The sequence below is a fragment of the Ochotona princeps genome, chromosome 19 (assembly GCF_030435755.1).
Source record: "Ochotona princeps isolate mOchPri1 chromosome 19, mOchPri1.hap1, whole genome shotgun sequence".
Lineage (NCBI taxonomy): Eukaryota > Metazoa > Chordata > Mammalia > Lagomorpha > Ochotonidae > Ochotona > Ochotona princeps.
Genome location: NC_080850.1, coordinates 33,022,935 through 33,037,669, shown reverse-complemented (window position 1 = coordinate 33,037,669; position 14,735 = coordinate 33,022,935). Strand labels below are relative to the sequence as shown.

The 14,735-nt window shown below is 43.4% G+C and overlaps 1 protein-coding gene across 2 annotated transcripts in view; it reads right to left on the bottom strand.

Annotated features, from left to right (window-relative positions):
- The window catches only part of KLHL3 (kelch like family member 3), a 101,637-nt gene that overhangs the window by 36,179 nt on the left and 50,723 nt on the right, over nucleotides 1-14,735 (bottom strand). For both annotated transcript variants that reach the window (XR_009247154.1, XM_004586434.3), the window contains one exon: nucleotides 5,511-5,620. Coding sequence is in view for 1 of the 2 variants with exons in the window: in XM_004586434.3 (XP_004586491.1) it covers nucleotides 5,511-5,620 (110 nt within the window). In the remaining variant the exon portion in view is untranslated. The remainder of the gene's footprint in view (nucleotides 1-5,510; nucleotides 5,621-14,735) is intronic.

The following is a 14,735-nucleotide window of genomic DNA, read 5'->3' as shown; positions in this document are numbered from 1 at the left end:
TCAAGTGGAAACGTCAAGGCAGTGATTTGGCAAGGAAACAGATCCACTGAAAACCAACTGGCTACAGCACACAGGAGTGCAGGTGGCAGAGGAAAGCCACTAATTTTGACAGCATCAGGAAATCAACTAGGTCCCTAACACCTGTGTACTTGATCTGTGACTCAGGATTTCAAAGACTAACTTTCAATAACAAGTTCAAAGCTAGGCATTTTGTATACATGACCTTATTTAATCCAACAAGAAAGCTCTGAGGGAGGTGTCATTGTTCATATTTTACAGATGAGAGAATAGCTTCAAGGTTAGCAAGTTGACCAAGGTCACACTGATGGAAAGTAACAGATCTCAGATGTAAATTCACCTCTAATGACAAAAACCCAAGTTTGAGCATATTACATCTCAGAGGCATTATTTGCTGAAAAATCGGGCAGACCATTAAGTTGGAATATAAGTTCTTAAATTTATAATCCTAAGTACCGTCCCCATGCCCCCAGTGGGTGGTAAACTGGGTGGGGGTACTCCACTCTTTTCCTAGTCCTGAAGCAACAAGCATTTTGAGTCTGCTGCCATGTTTAAATCAGGAAGACAGCGCTTCTAGATCTTCTAGATACAAGAATAATTGCATCGGATGCATATTTTTCCTTTTTGTTGGCAAAAGCTGTGTTCATCATGCCCCTTCCTCAACACCACACACAACCCGGAGCAGTGGCTGGGCTGGAGCTTCTGCTCACTGCATCTTCCTGACTCAGTATCTAGTGGCAAACATGGATACCTTGAAATTAGCCTTGATGGAAATATTTACACTGTAGAAATCACCGTAAATCAACAAACAAATGTTAACTTTCAGGAGGTTTTTTGGGCGGTGGGGGCAGTTAAATAATGACCACCACACCACAAGCTGGGTCACCATGTAGAGACCTGGCCAGCTGCATTTCTCTGACAGTGCCATCTCCCTCAGACTTTAAATAACTCTTTCTAGCTCTTTCTCGGGGTTGCTTCTTTCAGGTCCTGTGAAACAGGCAAAGTTTCTTATGAAGGGGGAAACTGAGGCAGTGACAAAGGAGTGTGCCTCGCATTGCACAACTAATTGATGAGAGGGCAGTACCTACAACCATGACCTTCCAGTCTGTGCTTTCACAGCATCCTGGACATTGCCTTCACACTGCACTTCACAGTTGGTTGCTATGTATTTATCTGTGCACACGTTTGATAAAACCTCCTCCATCCGAGTGATTCTACGTCCCACCAAGGCAGGGATTCTGTGTTTATTTGTTCACCAACATTGCACATTATCTGTTACATAGAAGGCACTCAAATAAATGTCTCTTGAGAGAACGAGTAAATGAACAGATGCATGAATGATGGGTAAATGGTTCTCTTCTTAAAGAGACTTTAGGTAAACAAAAATGAGATGAAACTTAAAGTAGTGACGTCTCTAACCTGGAAACCCTTTTTCAGCTTCCTATGATTACTTATAGTCAATAAAAAATTTTTCACTTGGGCCCAGCACCGTGGCCTAGTGGCTAAAGTCATTGCCTTGCACGTGCCAGGATCCCATTTGGGTACCGGTTCTAATCCCGGCAGCTCCACTTCCCATCCAGCTCCCTGCTTGTGGCTTGGGAAAGCAGTCAAGGATGGCCCAAAGCCTTGGGACCCTGCACCCACATGAGAGACCCAGAGGAGGATCTGGGCTCTTGCCTTCAGATCGGAGCAGGACCGGCCATTGTGGGTCGCTTGGGAAGTGAATCATCAGACAGATCTTCCTCTCTGTCTCTCCTCCTCTCTGTATATCTGACTTTGCAATAAAAATTAATACATCTTTTAAAAAAAAAGTTTTTTGGGGCCTGGCGGCATGGCCAAGCAGCTAAAGTCCTTGCCTTGAATGCACCGGGATCCCATGTGGACACCGGTTCTAGTCCCGGCAGCTCCACTTCCCATCCAGCTCCCTGCTTGTGGCCTGGGAAAGCAGTCAAGGACGGCCCAAAGCTTTGGGACTCTGCACCCGCGTAGGAGACCTGGAAGAAGTTTCAGGTTCCCAGCTTCGGATTGGCACAGCACTGGCCATTGAGGCCACTTGGGGAGTGAATCATTGGATGGAGGATCTTCCTCTCTGTTTCTCCTCCTCTCTATATCTGACTTTGTAATAAGAATAAATAAATCTTTAAAAAAAAGTTTTCGCTGTGACTCGACGAATATGGAAGAGGCCTGAAGTCCAGCGATTTGACAGAAATACCTTCAAGGTGACAGATGACTTCAGCGGTACTAACCCTAGGAATGACTGGAGATTGACACTGGGGTGGAGAGTGCCTGCTGATCAACACAGCTGCCTTGGAAGCAGAATTCCCTCACGTTTTCAAACAAATAAAGAATTACAAATAAATAAATAAAATTTTAATTGCACTAAAAACAAGAGAATACCCATGTGCTTTAAACAAGAAGAAACTCAAAGCAGGGAGTTGAATGGAGGATGAAGCCAAAATGGTTCACAGGCATTAGTCACCAGTCCCCACCCTTAAAGCCCATATCTGACACAGAGAGATTTTTTTCATCCAGTCATACAACAAATATTTTTCCCATGTCTCCTATAAACCTTTCACCACTACTGGAATGACAATCAGAATGTAATGAACAAATCCATTACAATATGGTGCATACATTCTGGTGGGAAACAAATAACCTGCCCAAGGCAATTCAACCTGTTAAAGTAAGAGAGTCAGAATTGAAGCACTGATTGCAGATTAACTCTCATGAAACAAATTATCAGCGCCCAGCCACTGGTACTTACTCTTGCTGTTAACAATAAAACACCACATTCCCCATGTGTTAAGATGCAGGTTTTAATTTTAATCTTGGAAATCTGGCTATCTTACGAATGCCCAAAGAAACTTGTTGACTTCAGACAGAGAAGTCAGCTAACACGAACATATCATTTTAGCTGAACACAGGTTATGACTATTAAGTTGGTTGAATTTTCTGCAAATGTTAACATTAAATGTGACTGGATCTCACCTTAAGTTCACACTCTAACATTACCTCAAATATGTTTTTTAAATCCTTCTATGAAACAACAGTGACAGCAACGGTGTTGTGCATGTAAGAGATTGCTTATCAAATGCAATATAATTAAAGGAGGAGAAATGACCAAATCCGTAACAGACATTGAATTTTCAAAGCCTGAATTGCTGGCATGTAAATGACAAATATGCAGTTGTCAGAGGCTTTCAGATACACAACTACCAGCAACACTTGATCTAGTAAGTGGAAATAAAGACACAAGTTTAGCCAACAAGAAAAATATACTACATCCTGTTATTCTTTGATAAGCCTGAAAATCACATGGCCAATCCTAAAGGCACTGAGAAATCAAGACCAGGATTATACTGTTTAAAAGGCATCACATAATTCTAAAACCAAAAATTACTTAGCAATTACACGTAAATTCTAAGAACCAACAAAAAATGCAAAACTGCAGTCATGTGAAGTAAGTACCTAACCATGCCCCAAATGTTTGTTATACAGAAAGGACAGTTCATAAACAAGCATGTGAATTACTGAGAGCTACCCTAGACAGATTGTTAAGTCTGTACATTTAAAGTCATGTTTCTTAGTTTCTGGAGACTTGCAATTAACTCCTGAGTATATTTGACCATAATCAGTGGCAAAATTACTATCAATAATCAATGGCATCAATGATCAATACCATGAATAGTTCTGAGGATTACAGCAATTATACACACTTGCCATTTACTGAGGACCAGCCAAACAGGGTTCCTGGCATTTTATATACATTTTGTCTAATCTTCAAGAAAAGTCTACAAAGGAGGTACTCTTAGAATCCCATTTTAAATTTAAGGAAACAGATTTCAAATAAATCAATGACATCTCAACATTATACAATCAGGTATGCCAGAGTCCAAAGCTCAGGCAGTTTGCAGGGCACTGTCATGTCCCTTCCTACTAACATGCATGCTCCCTGTCCCCACCTACACTCCCACCCTTACACAGCAAGGACAGATGAAGCCCTCACTTGAAGAAAACTTATTATGGCCTCAGGGAAGGATGGGCCAGCATGAAGTCAAGGTAGGAGGATTCCCACTTCAATCCAAACACCCCAACATTGATCCAGGTCCTGCTGTTTATACGGTGGTTTTCATTTTTCTCCAACTATCTGACAAACATGAGCAGGTAGTCCCCCAAACTGCTTCAGCATTCACGCAGCAATGGACTGATTCATGCCTTCCAATTGTGCTAATTTGGTAGGAAAATCACAGAAGATAGTGAATGGCATTGGCAAGAAGCAGGGGCATCCTCTTGTTTTCTGAGACTGTGGCTGGTGCGGCAGGTGGCCTGGCCAGCAGCACTCTTGGCTCTGCATGACCAGAGGTCATGGAAGTAGAGACTTCTCTGAGCCTGGGTGAGTCCAGATTGCCGGGCCAATCATAGCCTCGGGGACCCAGCAGCAGTCTCAGGACCCACAAATCTAACAAACAGGTACTCTTTTCTTGATTGAGCTTTTCCAGGATGCCAGGTTGAGGCTTGTAAGTCTTATCCCATCCTGAGGGCACGTCCAATTGGACATAATTTCATCTCTACTGTAATAAAAACCCTTTCAAGTATTCTTTTAACCTAATATTTCCTCAAGAATTAGTCTCAAGCTTGATGTTAAAGTGTGGACTAAGACACGTCAAGAAACACTTACAGGGTACCTCAGAGAATGCAGAGATGAGCTAGATGTAGCAGCCCGGAACTAGGGAACACGGGGTTCAGTTTGGAAGGCAAAATGGGTACAGCATTAACTACACAAAAGGGAAAACAAAGAAAAGTGTCATCCTGAAATACAGAGGAGGGTGGACTAACTCCAGGTACAGCTAACACTGACCTCCTGGGTGCGAGATACTATACCAGACATTTAACAAGGCATATAACCTCCAGGAGTCCCCACAATCGCCTTGTGCTCTCATCTCACTTTAACAATGGGGAAACAGAGGAGAGGCAAAGATCTCCCTCAGTGTCACACAACTCATATGCAGATACCAGAGCTGAGATCTGGACCCAGCTGGCTGACACCAAAGCTCATGCAGTTTTCGCTGTGGGAACTACATCTCTGAGAGGAAAGGACTTCTTCCTGGTCGGAGGGGAATCTGAATGATTTTCCTTTTCTGTAACAAGGGACGAAAGCAATGCTTGCTTCAAAGGGCAGCAGTGAGGGTTGAGTGGACTGAGGAACACAATGCATTTAGCAGAGTATTTAGTAAATGTTCAGCAAATACACGTGACTTTGTCGTCATCATCATCACTGTCATTTCTTCTCTAAAGGATCCAGAATGTGTGGGTCCTGGGCCAAAAAGACTTCGTTGCTCTTGTCATTGCTGTTTGCTTATCTTGTTTCCTGATTTAAATAGAATGTTTTTTTTTTCAAAAAACATCTTTTTTTCTCTGAAAATGATCACACTAAAACACAAGGATCCATCTCACAAGTGAGGCTCCTGTCTCACCAAAGGGCCATGCCATACCTTCTCTTCCGAAGACACGGTCAGCTTGTCGCTGGATATCAAGCTGCACACCTGGTCCAGACTTAGGCTGAGAAATTCCTCCCCCAGCATCACCTCTGGAAAGTGCTGCTCTGTTCCAAACAACAGAAAATGCAGAAGTTACGGAAGCAAAGTTAGAACATCCTCCTGCCCTTCCAACAACCAACAAGTTGCCATGTCCATTTGCAGGGCTGGGGAAGGAGTTGTGGAGTGTGAGGTGGATGACAGTGGCGTGGAGGGAGGTGGAGGACACAAGAATAAGGGACAGACATCCAAAGAGGAAGAAAAACCGAAACTTAGAGGCATCCTGGCTGAAGGGGAACTATTCTTTTAATTCAGTAGTGAAGGCACACGTGGCCCTGTTTGATCCTCTGTCCAGAACACTAACGCAGATAGAAGTGGGACAGAGAGAGCTGAGGTTTTAATTTTTCTATTCTCTGCAACAGTAATAATTGTACTGCAGAAAGCCTTACTGGGACCTGCCTACTTAATTGAATTCATTTCCCCTCAAGGTGCTGGCTGGTAGAGTTGGCAGTCAGTGGCCCCTGCAGCTCTGACACATAAAAGTGGGTTAGGATTGTGGTGGCACTCAGCTCTCTGGAGGTTCTTGTGGGAACTCTGCATTGAAGGTCAGAATGCAAAATCGTCCTCTCTTGTCCAAAGCCAGGCCAATTAAAATTAGTCTCTGGTTCAGGAGAAGGCCCAACCAAGCTCCTATGCAAAAGCGATGCTGCCAGGTCAGTCCCTTCACCCACCAGCCTGAGAAGCTGTGAAATGAAAATTTGGAGACAGAACGAGACAAAAATCTACAGGTTTAGGGTTTACACAGAGAAAGTGTCAGGGACAATTTCTGTCCTGACATTTGCCCAGGCTGTCTTCATGCTATTACACAGCATTATTAGTAACCGAATGTTCACCTAGAAAGAAGGTCTCCTGAGGCCAGTGTAGTAGGTTACCCACGTACTTACAAAGCCAGCAATCCAGATAAGCGCTGGTGGAGTCCCAGCTACTCCACTTCCCATCAGGCTCCCTTTTAATGTGCTTGGAAAAAGAGCAGATGGTCCAACTTCTTAAGCCTTAGCCACCCAGAGAGGAAACCAAGATGAAGTTTCTGCTTCTTGGCTTCTGCCTAGCCAAACTCTGGTAATTGTGGTCATTTGGGGAATGAACCAGAGAATGGAAGATATTCTCTCTCTCTCTAACCTCCTCCCCTGTGTGTCTGCCTCACTGTAACTTTCACATAAATATATTCAAAAATAAAATAAAATAAAATCAATTTTAAAAGAAAAAAGAAAGAAGGAGCCTGGATTAAAATCCTGCCTCTGCCAAGTATGAGTTGGGACCTAGGGCCAATGGCATCACCCCCTGGACCTCACTACCCTATTCTGCACAGTGGGGATAACACCACAGCTGGTGCTGTCAGGAAAGGATCTGTAAATTCCTCCAGGTGAATCTGTCCAAGAACTGACCCTTCCCAGCTCAGCGTGCTTCAGGGAACACAGTGTTTGTCTACACGCCACAGATCTTACTCTTTTCTCAGTTTTCTCACAATCTCCTACCAACATTCCAGGAGCATCAGTGCCTCTTGCCCTCTTGCCTCCTCTCTTCCTTCCTTAGTGGCCCTGATAGCCTGCTGGATAATGGTAAGAACTACCACCCACTGAGAACTACCTTCCTTTGTCTGCTGGCCCCCTCTGTAAGACTCTGGGACACCCCCTCTGCCTGGGATGCTGATAATATATCAAGGCTGCAGAGGTCTAGCATGTAAGTCCTTTTACACTTTTGAACTAAATGTTTTTTTAATTAAGATATCAATCACTTCTTGTAAAAAATATAGTTGGTTTTTTTCTATTGAAATAATTTGACACAAAGAATTCCCAAATAAATCCTACCTCTACCCAGATTCCTGAGATGTTCAGATTTTACTTTCCTTTTTTTTTTTTTCAAATTTTACTTAAGAAACAACAAGTTATAAATTATCTTTTCCATTTTTTACTGGACAAGAGGGCTCCCCACCTCCCATCTCCCCACCATTAAAGCTCATCACCTTGACACCCATCAGGTCTTCTGCGTAACAAGACAAAGCTAGAAGATTCTTCATGAAGGGAAGTGAGTGTCAGGGAGGCAGCGGAATGAGAAGCTACTTTTGTCACATGACAAAAGGCTCTCAAAGGAGTCCAGCAACCCTAGCCCCAACATCTGTGATACAGGGCCATCTCTGGACTTTCCATGTTCAATTTTGACAAAAACTGACATTTACAGAAGGAAAAAGAGACAAGAAAAAAATTGTATTGTGAAAAAAAATTTTGCTTTATAACTCAGAAAACTAAAACTAGATGGGGCTTAGATTTTTGAAAAGTCAAGCAGCAGGAAATGCAGTACGGAATGCCTGGCCCTGATCATTGTACCATTTGGGGAGTGAATCATCAAAAGGAAATATGTGTGTGTGTGTGTGTGTGTGCACGCGTGCACATGCGCAGCTGTCTCTGCTTTCCAAATAAAATAAATAAACCTTGAGAGACAGACAGACATAAGTTCTCCTCCCACAATCAGTTCTTCCCAGACTTTGCTTCCTCATTTGCAAAATGGAACTATAACACTTGACTGAGATCTTCAGACTACAACTCTCAAAGGTCTGGAAAAAACTCTAGAAATGAAGGATGGATTTTTCAGTTCATGCGCCTGCTTTGCCAAGACCATTTCCTGGGGCAACACTGCTCACCAACCAAGAAGCCTCTCCACAGCATCAAGGTGTCCATTGGAAAGACTGGATTTCCAATGTCTCACAGAGACTGGATTTCCAAAGTCTCACAGAGACTGGATTTCCAATGTCTCACAGAGACTGGATTTCCAATGTCTCACAGAGACTGGATTTCCAATGTCTCACAATTCCAATGTGAATTCAAAAAAACTTCACAGTAACACAAGTTATTCAGGTTCTTAAGGCTTCAGTTTTCTCATCGACTAAATAGGACAAATGATAGTATTAATATGTAAGGAAGGTGTTATAGGCATTAAACAAGTAAACATTTATAATCTGCAAGTACTAAAACTATTGCAAGTGCTACATAACAATTAACACATGACATACCAAGTGCAACACTTCTTCAAAAATGAGGATGACAGAGCTGATGCCTATAAGGAACTCATTAACTCACAAAAGAGGTCAGAGAAGCCACTGACAACTCCAATCAAGGGTCTGTGCTGTAGTATACCAGGTTTAGATGCTAGGTACCATACTGGCATCCCATATCTCAGAGTACCAGTTCTAGCCTTCCTCTCTAGCTCACCTGGCAAAGCAGTGAAAAATAGCACAGGTACTTGGGCCCCTGGTGCCCATGTGGGAAACCTGCATGGAGTTCCAGGCTCCTGTCTTGGCCTGGAAGATTCAGCCCTGGCAGATTCAGTCTTCTGGAGAGTAAATCAGCAGATGGAAGATGTCTTTCTTTCTGATTCTCCCTATCATTCCATCTTTCAAATAAACAACACAGAACTTTAAAAACAATACGCTGACCCAAAGTTCACAAGGAACTGGGAAAAAGCACTTCAAGTATAAACAAAAGCAAAGAAGCCAGTAAACGCAGAGCATGTGTAGAGAGCAGCAATAGTGATGTCTAGCTAGGGCCCATGCTGTCTTCATTTATTTAATAAAGGTTTGCTGAGTTCTCACTACACAAGTGGAACTGGGCCAGGCTCAAGAGGATGCGATGAACAGGCAGACAAGGTTACCTTTTTGGGGGGAGGCACACAGAGGCACAGTATCCTTGACAGGGGCTAGCCTCTTAAAACACAGCTCTCCACTAATAAACTCCAACTTCTCTAATCTCTTTGCATACTTTGCCTTATAGAGGAGTTGAAAGAGAGAAAAATCAGTTGATTAACTAGAGGTTCTGCTTAGGAATCCTCATTAACCAGGCTTTACTATAAGCAACAAATACTGTGTAAGTTCCAAGTTCTGATTAATGTAACACAATGGGTATTTTCCTGTCCATTTGGATGAGAAATTATGGAAAAGAGGGAGAGGCACCATGTAACTTCCAGTTCTTTCCCCACCAAGCAACACACCCATATTTTCCCAATGTGGAAAGGATGAGAACACTTAGGGGCCATATTCCCAGGAAATGGCTTACTCTGGGGGGAAAACCAAGTCTTTACAAGGAACCAAGCATTGTAAAGATTAACACTGTGCCAGGCAGTTGTCATACATTGTGTTTCTTAATCCTCCAAAAGCCTCACTGAAGTCCCAACACACCCATTTTACAGATGAAGCAGAGTCCTGGAATTCTAATTCATTTGCTTGTGTCATTTGCCTGGTGTTGAGGGGGCGGGACCTGGTGGGTAGTATCTTCCAGGCAAACCCCAGCTTCTCCCTGGTTCCTGTTCCCAACCTGCCTCTCAGTTCTTCCAAGAGGCATGGGGGGCGCTCTGGAGACCCCAGATGTCCTGTGGGGGTGTGTGTATGGAAGAGTGGGCAGGTGTCTCAGCTCCTCCCAATTGTGGAGATCAGGACCCCTAGCAGAAGTGGGGTGTATCCTTGTAATAAGGTTAGAGCCAGGCTTTGAAAATAAGACTATCTGATAATAGCAATAAATATTATTATGTGTATTAGCTCCAAAGATAATAAAAAGCATTCCTGAGAAACCATTGAGATAAAATCTCAGAAGTCCTAAGAATCTCTCTACATACATAGACAGAGACAGATAGGATGAGAACCTAAAGGATTTGCATATACATACAGATATATGTATATATATAAAGTGTGTATGCATATACAGACCTAACCCCTGAATTAAGACCTTCCCTTAAAGCCCCGGTCCACCAAGTCACATGAAATGATATTCTTTGAGGTCCTAAAACAGGAAATAACAATTGTCATGGCCCTAATTACTCTGGTTTATCCAAGGGGGTCTTTCTGTCTTTCCGGGACTGAGAGCTGCTTGAGGGAAGGGACCAAGTTTGTTTTGTTTGAAGCTGAATCCTCAGTGTCCAGCACAACATCTATACGTAAGTAACTCTAAAAGTATCATTACCCTTACCTGCCCATTCTTTAGGACTGCTTTGGACTCAGGCAACTTCCTAAGCCAATGGAATAAATCTAAGCCTTTGATCTGGTTCATCTAACCTAGAAGTCCAGAACAAATGTAACTAGTAACCCACTGGTGACTTCTTTGACCAGCAGAGATGAAAGCAGTCCCCCAAGCCTCAGGGCCAGTATGCCCAGGGAACAGGTGTGTGTGCCTCCGAACTGATGGAGAGACCAACTGACACAGGTGGACAGACAAGCAGAAGCAAATCATTTAGACCAAGGAAAAAAGTCTAACAGAACTGCCTTAAATCTCTTCTCTCCTGCCTTTTTTTTTTTTTTTGTCCTATTTTTGAATGGCAGAGGCAAGTTTTCTTAAATCAATATTTGCTTTCAGGGTCCGCAGTCTCTCTACTCCAGGGAGAAGAGTCTGCTCTTACGGGGAAGTAACAGACCTACCTTGAACTCTTCCCAGAAGGTAATGGTCACCTAGCCCTCAAACTAAACATCATTGCCTCCACTGCCTCAGAGAGGGTAGGAAATGAGCTATTTGCATGTTGACTTAACTCCAAAAATACACAAACTGTCCTTGCCCTTCTCTCTCTCTCTCTCTCTCTCTCTCTCTCTCTCTCTCTCTCTCTCTCTCTCTCTCTCACACACACACACACACACACACACACACACAGCCAAGGGCTATATCAAAGTTTCCCAGTTACCAGTGCAATCCATTCCCTGTTTCCTCCAAAGATGGAAGGAACAAGGAAATTATTTTAAAATCCCAACAAAGACAAGGGCTAGCTCCCAAAACTATGCATCTGTACTACTGCTTCATCTGCCACCATTAAGAAGCAGAAAATCAAGGTCAGGCGCGGTCGGGGGTAAACAGCTACCGTGGGTACATCACCTGGCTGCAATGGCCTAGGCAAGTGGAAAAATAAGTGTGGAGTTGAAGACACAGGCATCTGCAGGCAAACCGTGGCACTGTGGATATTCACACTGCCACTTTCAAGTTCAGCGACTGTGAACCAGTTACCAAACCTCTCCAGGGTACCTGTTTTTCATCTTTAATTGAAGACACAGTAACTATCCCTTACTATTAGGTGACCAAAATGATGCAATGCTAGTGAAGTGTATGGCAGCAAGCTGCGCACTTCTGTCATCATCATTAATTCTTGAGGCCAAGCTGGGAGCAGGAACTTTCTAAGACCTTCACTAAGTCAGGGGTCATGTTTTTTAAATTCTTTGACTAATTTCTCTGCTGGCCTTAACTTAATTACTACATTCCATGATCTGAAATGACTGAATCCATCAGAAAAAGGCCATTTCTCCCAGCAAGCACGTGAAATCCGATGGCTTTTCCATCCCATTGGCAGGAGGGTTTCAGTCCAGCTTTGGCAGATTGATGTAAACAACATGTCCAAAGAATTTTAATTGCCATTTCATTAATGAGGTCCCATTAACATCCCTCCCAGCCAGCCTTGCTGATGGTCCAGTGCTTGGCCATCCAATTACCAAACAACAAAGTACTCATAAACCTGTGCTGTGGCCCTTTGGGGTTAAAGATTAAGCAGTCAGTCCCTGGAAACAATAATGAGGTCTAAGAAACAGGCTTTGCAAAACACCAAGGTCCCTTTCCCAGCTACCAGTCGCCCAGGAGGACTGGAGGACTGTGATTCCATCAGCAGGGGGCGTCGGTCTGAATCTTCTCAACCTGGGGCTTATTCTCTCCCCACCCAGGGGAACACATATCACAGCACAACTCTGGGCATCACCCAGCAAGGAAATCTGATCCAGAGGAAGCAGAAGGGTCTGCCACCACCAGAAGAGACAGGGTTATTCCAAACAGGAAACACACAGGCAGCTGGATGAAGGGGGGAATCCTCCAATCCCACAAATCTGGGTAAGCCTATCAGAAAGCAACAATTAACCTTAAAAATGAAGCAATGTTTTCTTAGACAGTATTTTGAGACCTTTCTACTAACATTTTTGTAAGCAGACACTCTGTTTGAACAAATAATTCAGCTACCGACACTGTACTTCACAGGCATACTAGCAAGTGTACTGAAAAATATTATGCATGAATTCTCATTAAGCATCTTACGTAAAGAAAAAAATTGGGAATATAAATGTCTAAAAGTAGAGAACTAATTAAACACATTATTCTTCATCCATATGATGCAGCATAGAAAAAGGATTAGATACACAAGGATCTGGACAGAGTACCAAGATTTTGTATTCAGACAAATAAAAGTACAACGAATATAGAATGCTTCTTTTGTGTAAGTTGAAAAGTATAATATATAAATTCTACAGGGACACCTAAGTACCCAGCCACCCTCAACCCCTTCAGTAAGATGACTTATGTACTGCTTGTGTTTTTATTTGTTGTAAGTTGTTCTTATTGAATAGATTCATCATAGTTTTAAAGTGATGATATACAAAAGTATTTGCTGACATGTAAAAATGCTCAAAATAAACCACTAAGCATTTTGTTCAGCTGGAAAACTCACAACAAAAAAGACTTGCAAGGGCAAGTGCTGCCCGTGGCTCTCTCTAGGTAAGACTATGATGTTTTTCATGTTCTTTCTGCTGTTCTCCTTTTCGGTAATGGTCAGGATGTGTTTTGTATTAAAATAGCAATGTCAACCGGCTATAAAAATAATACCAGAAAAAGCAGTACTTATTAGAAAAGGAAAGGGAACAGGATTTAGAGGCAAACCTGGGAGTTGTGAACCAGGAAATGCACTGCTGGCTAGAGATGGAGCAAGCCAGGAAGCAGCACAGGACATGTCTACCTGTGCTCTGGATAAACAGAAACCAAAACCAGAGGCCCTAGAAAAGGGTTCATGTGCTAGTGGTGACCCAAGAATTCCTGTCTCTCCAGCCTGCACCCGAGGCTGTGTCACCAAAGATGATGAGGCTGGCAGAAACGCTTCAGAGCACGAGCTGGTGGGATACACTGTGTGGAACGTGCTCTTCCCTGTCTCCTGGGATTCCTAAGCCATTCTGGAAATCACCATGACAGATAGGAGCACACAGCTTCAGGGTCACAGAGCAAGCCTGTGGCCACAAAAGTTAATACTGTTCCTGGCATGTAACCCATGTGGGTACTTTTGCTCCTCTACAGGGAAGATCTGTCACTAGAGGTAGTGATGCCAGAGGACTCCATGTTCCATCTGAAGCCAGGGTGCGAGACCAGGAAAAAAGCAGGGCCACATCAATGCAAGGGAGTACGCACAGATGATCACTTTCTACTTCCTTCTGTAAACACTACATAAGCTTCCAATTCCTTTTCCTTCACTTCTTCTAATGTCTTATCACTATGGTCTGATCAATGCCCATGTTACTGTGCCATTTAAAAACACAATCTCCCTGCTTTGGCATGGTTGGTGGGACTGCAAAGAGAGATCCTGGAGATGAACACAGGTTCTACAGAGTCCTGGACAACAGGAAGGCCGCTCAGCCGGCAGATCACTTGACCAAGCCAGGAAAAGTAGGAGGGCTCACTCATACATTGAGAGAACAGGCTCCACGTGTATGGGAGGGAGACACCCCACAGGGAACAGAAGATGATATTCAACCTGTGCTTTCCCCCTGAGATAACTGCACTCGGTATCTAGTGGATGGTTGATATCTGTCTGTGCTCTCTAGTTGTTGGGACTGGGTGACTACATGGCACAAGTGTCCATGCACACAGTTCCAATGGACATGCCAACTCCACCGGGCTGTCCTACACCCACACTGGCCTGGAAGCTATTCAGTGTGGTGGTTACTGTGCTTGCTCTGAAGGCAGCTCTGTCTGGTTTGAATCCTACTTCTGTCCCTACTGGCTATGTGGCCTGTTTTATCTCCCTATGCCTTGATTTCATCAGTTTTTTAATGTGTTAACTGAAATAATGTCTATAAAATTTCTAGCACAGGATGTGACCCCAAAGTAAGCGCACAATCAATGCTAACCAAAGATAATCCATCAGAGTATCTGCATATACATCTGGGTATGCACACACACACACACACACACACACACACAGCACTGACAAAACCCAGTCACTGTGACAGCACCAGGACCAGGCATACCTGTCACATCGACATCTGATATAAGTAGTTTGAGTCCAAGAGGCTCCTTGCTAATGGCCTGGGAAAAACAGTGGAAGATGTTGCAACCATTTGGATCCCTGCTATCC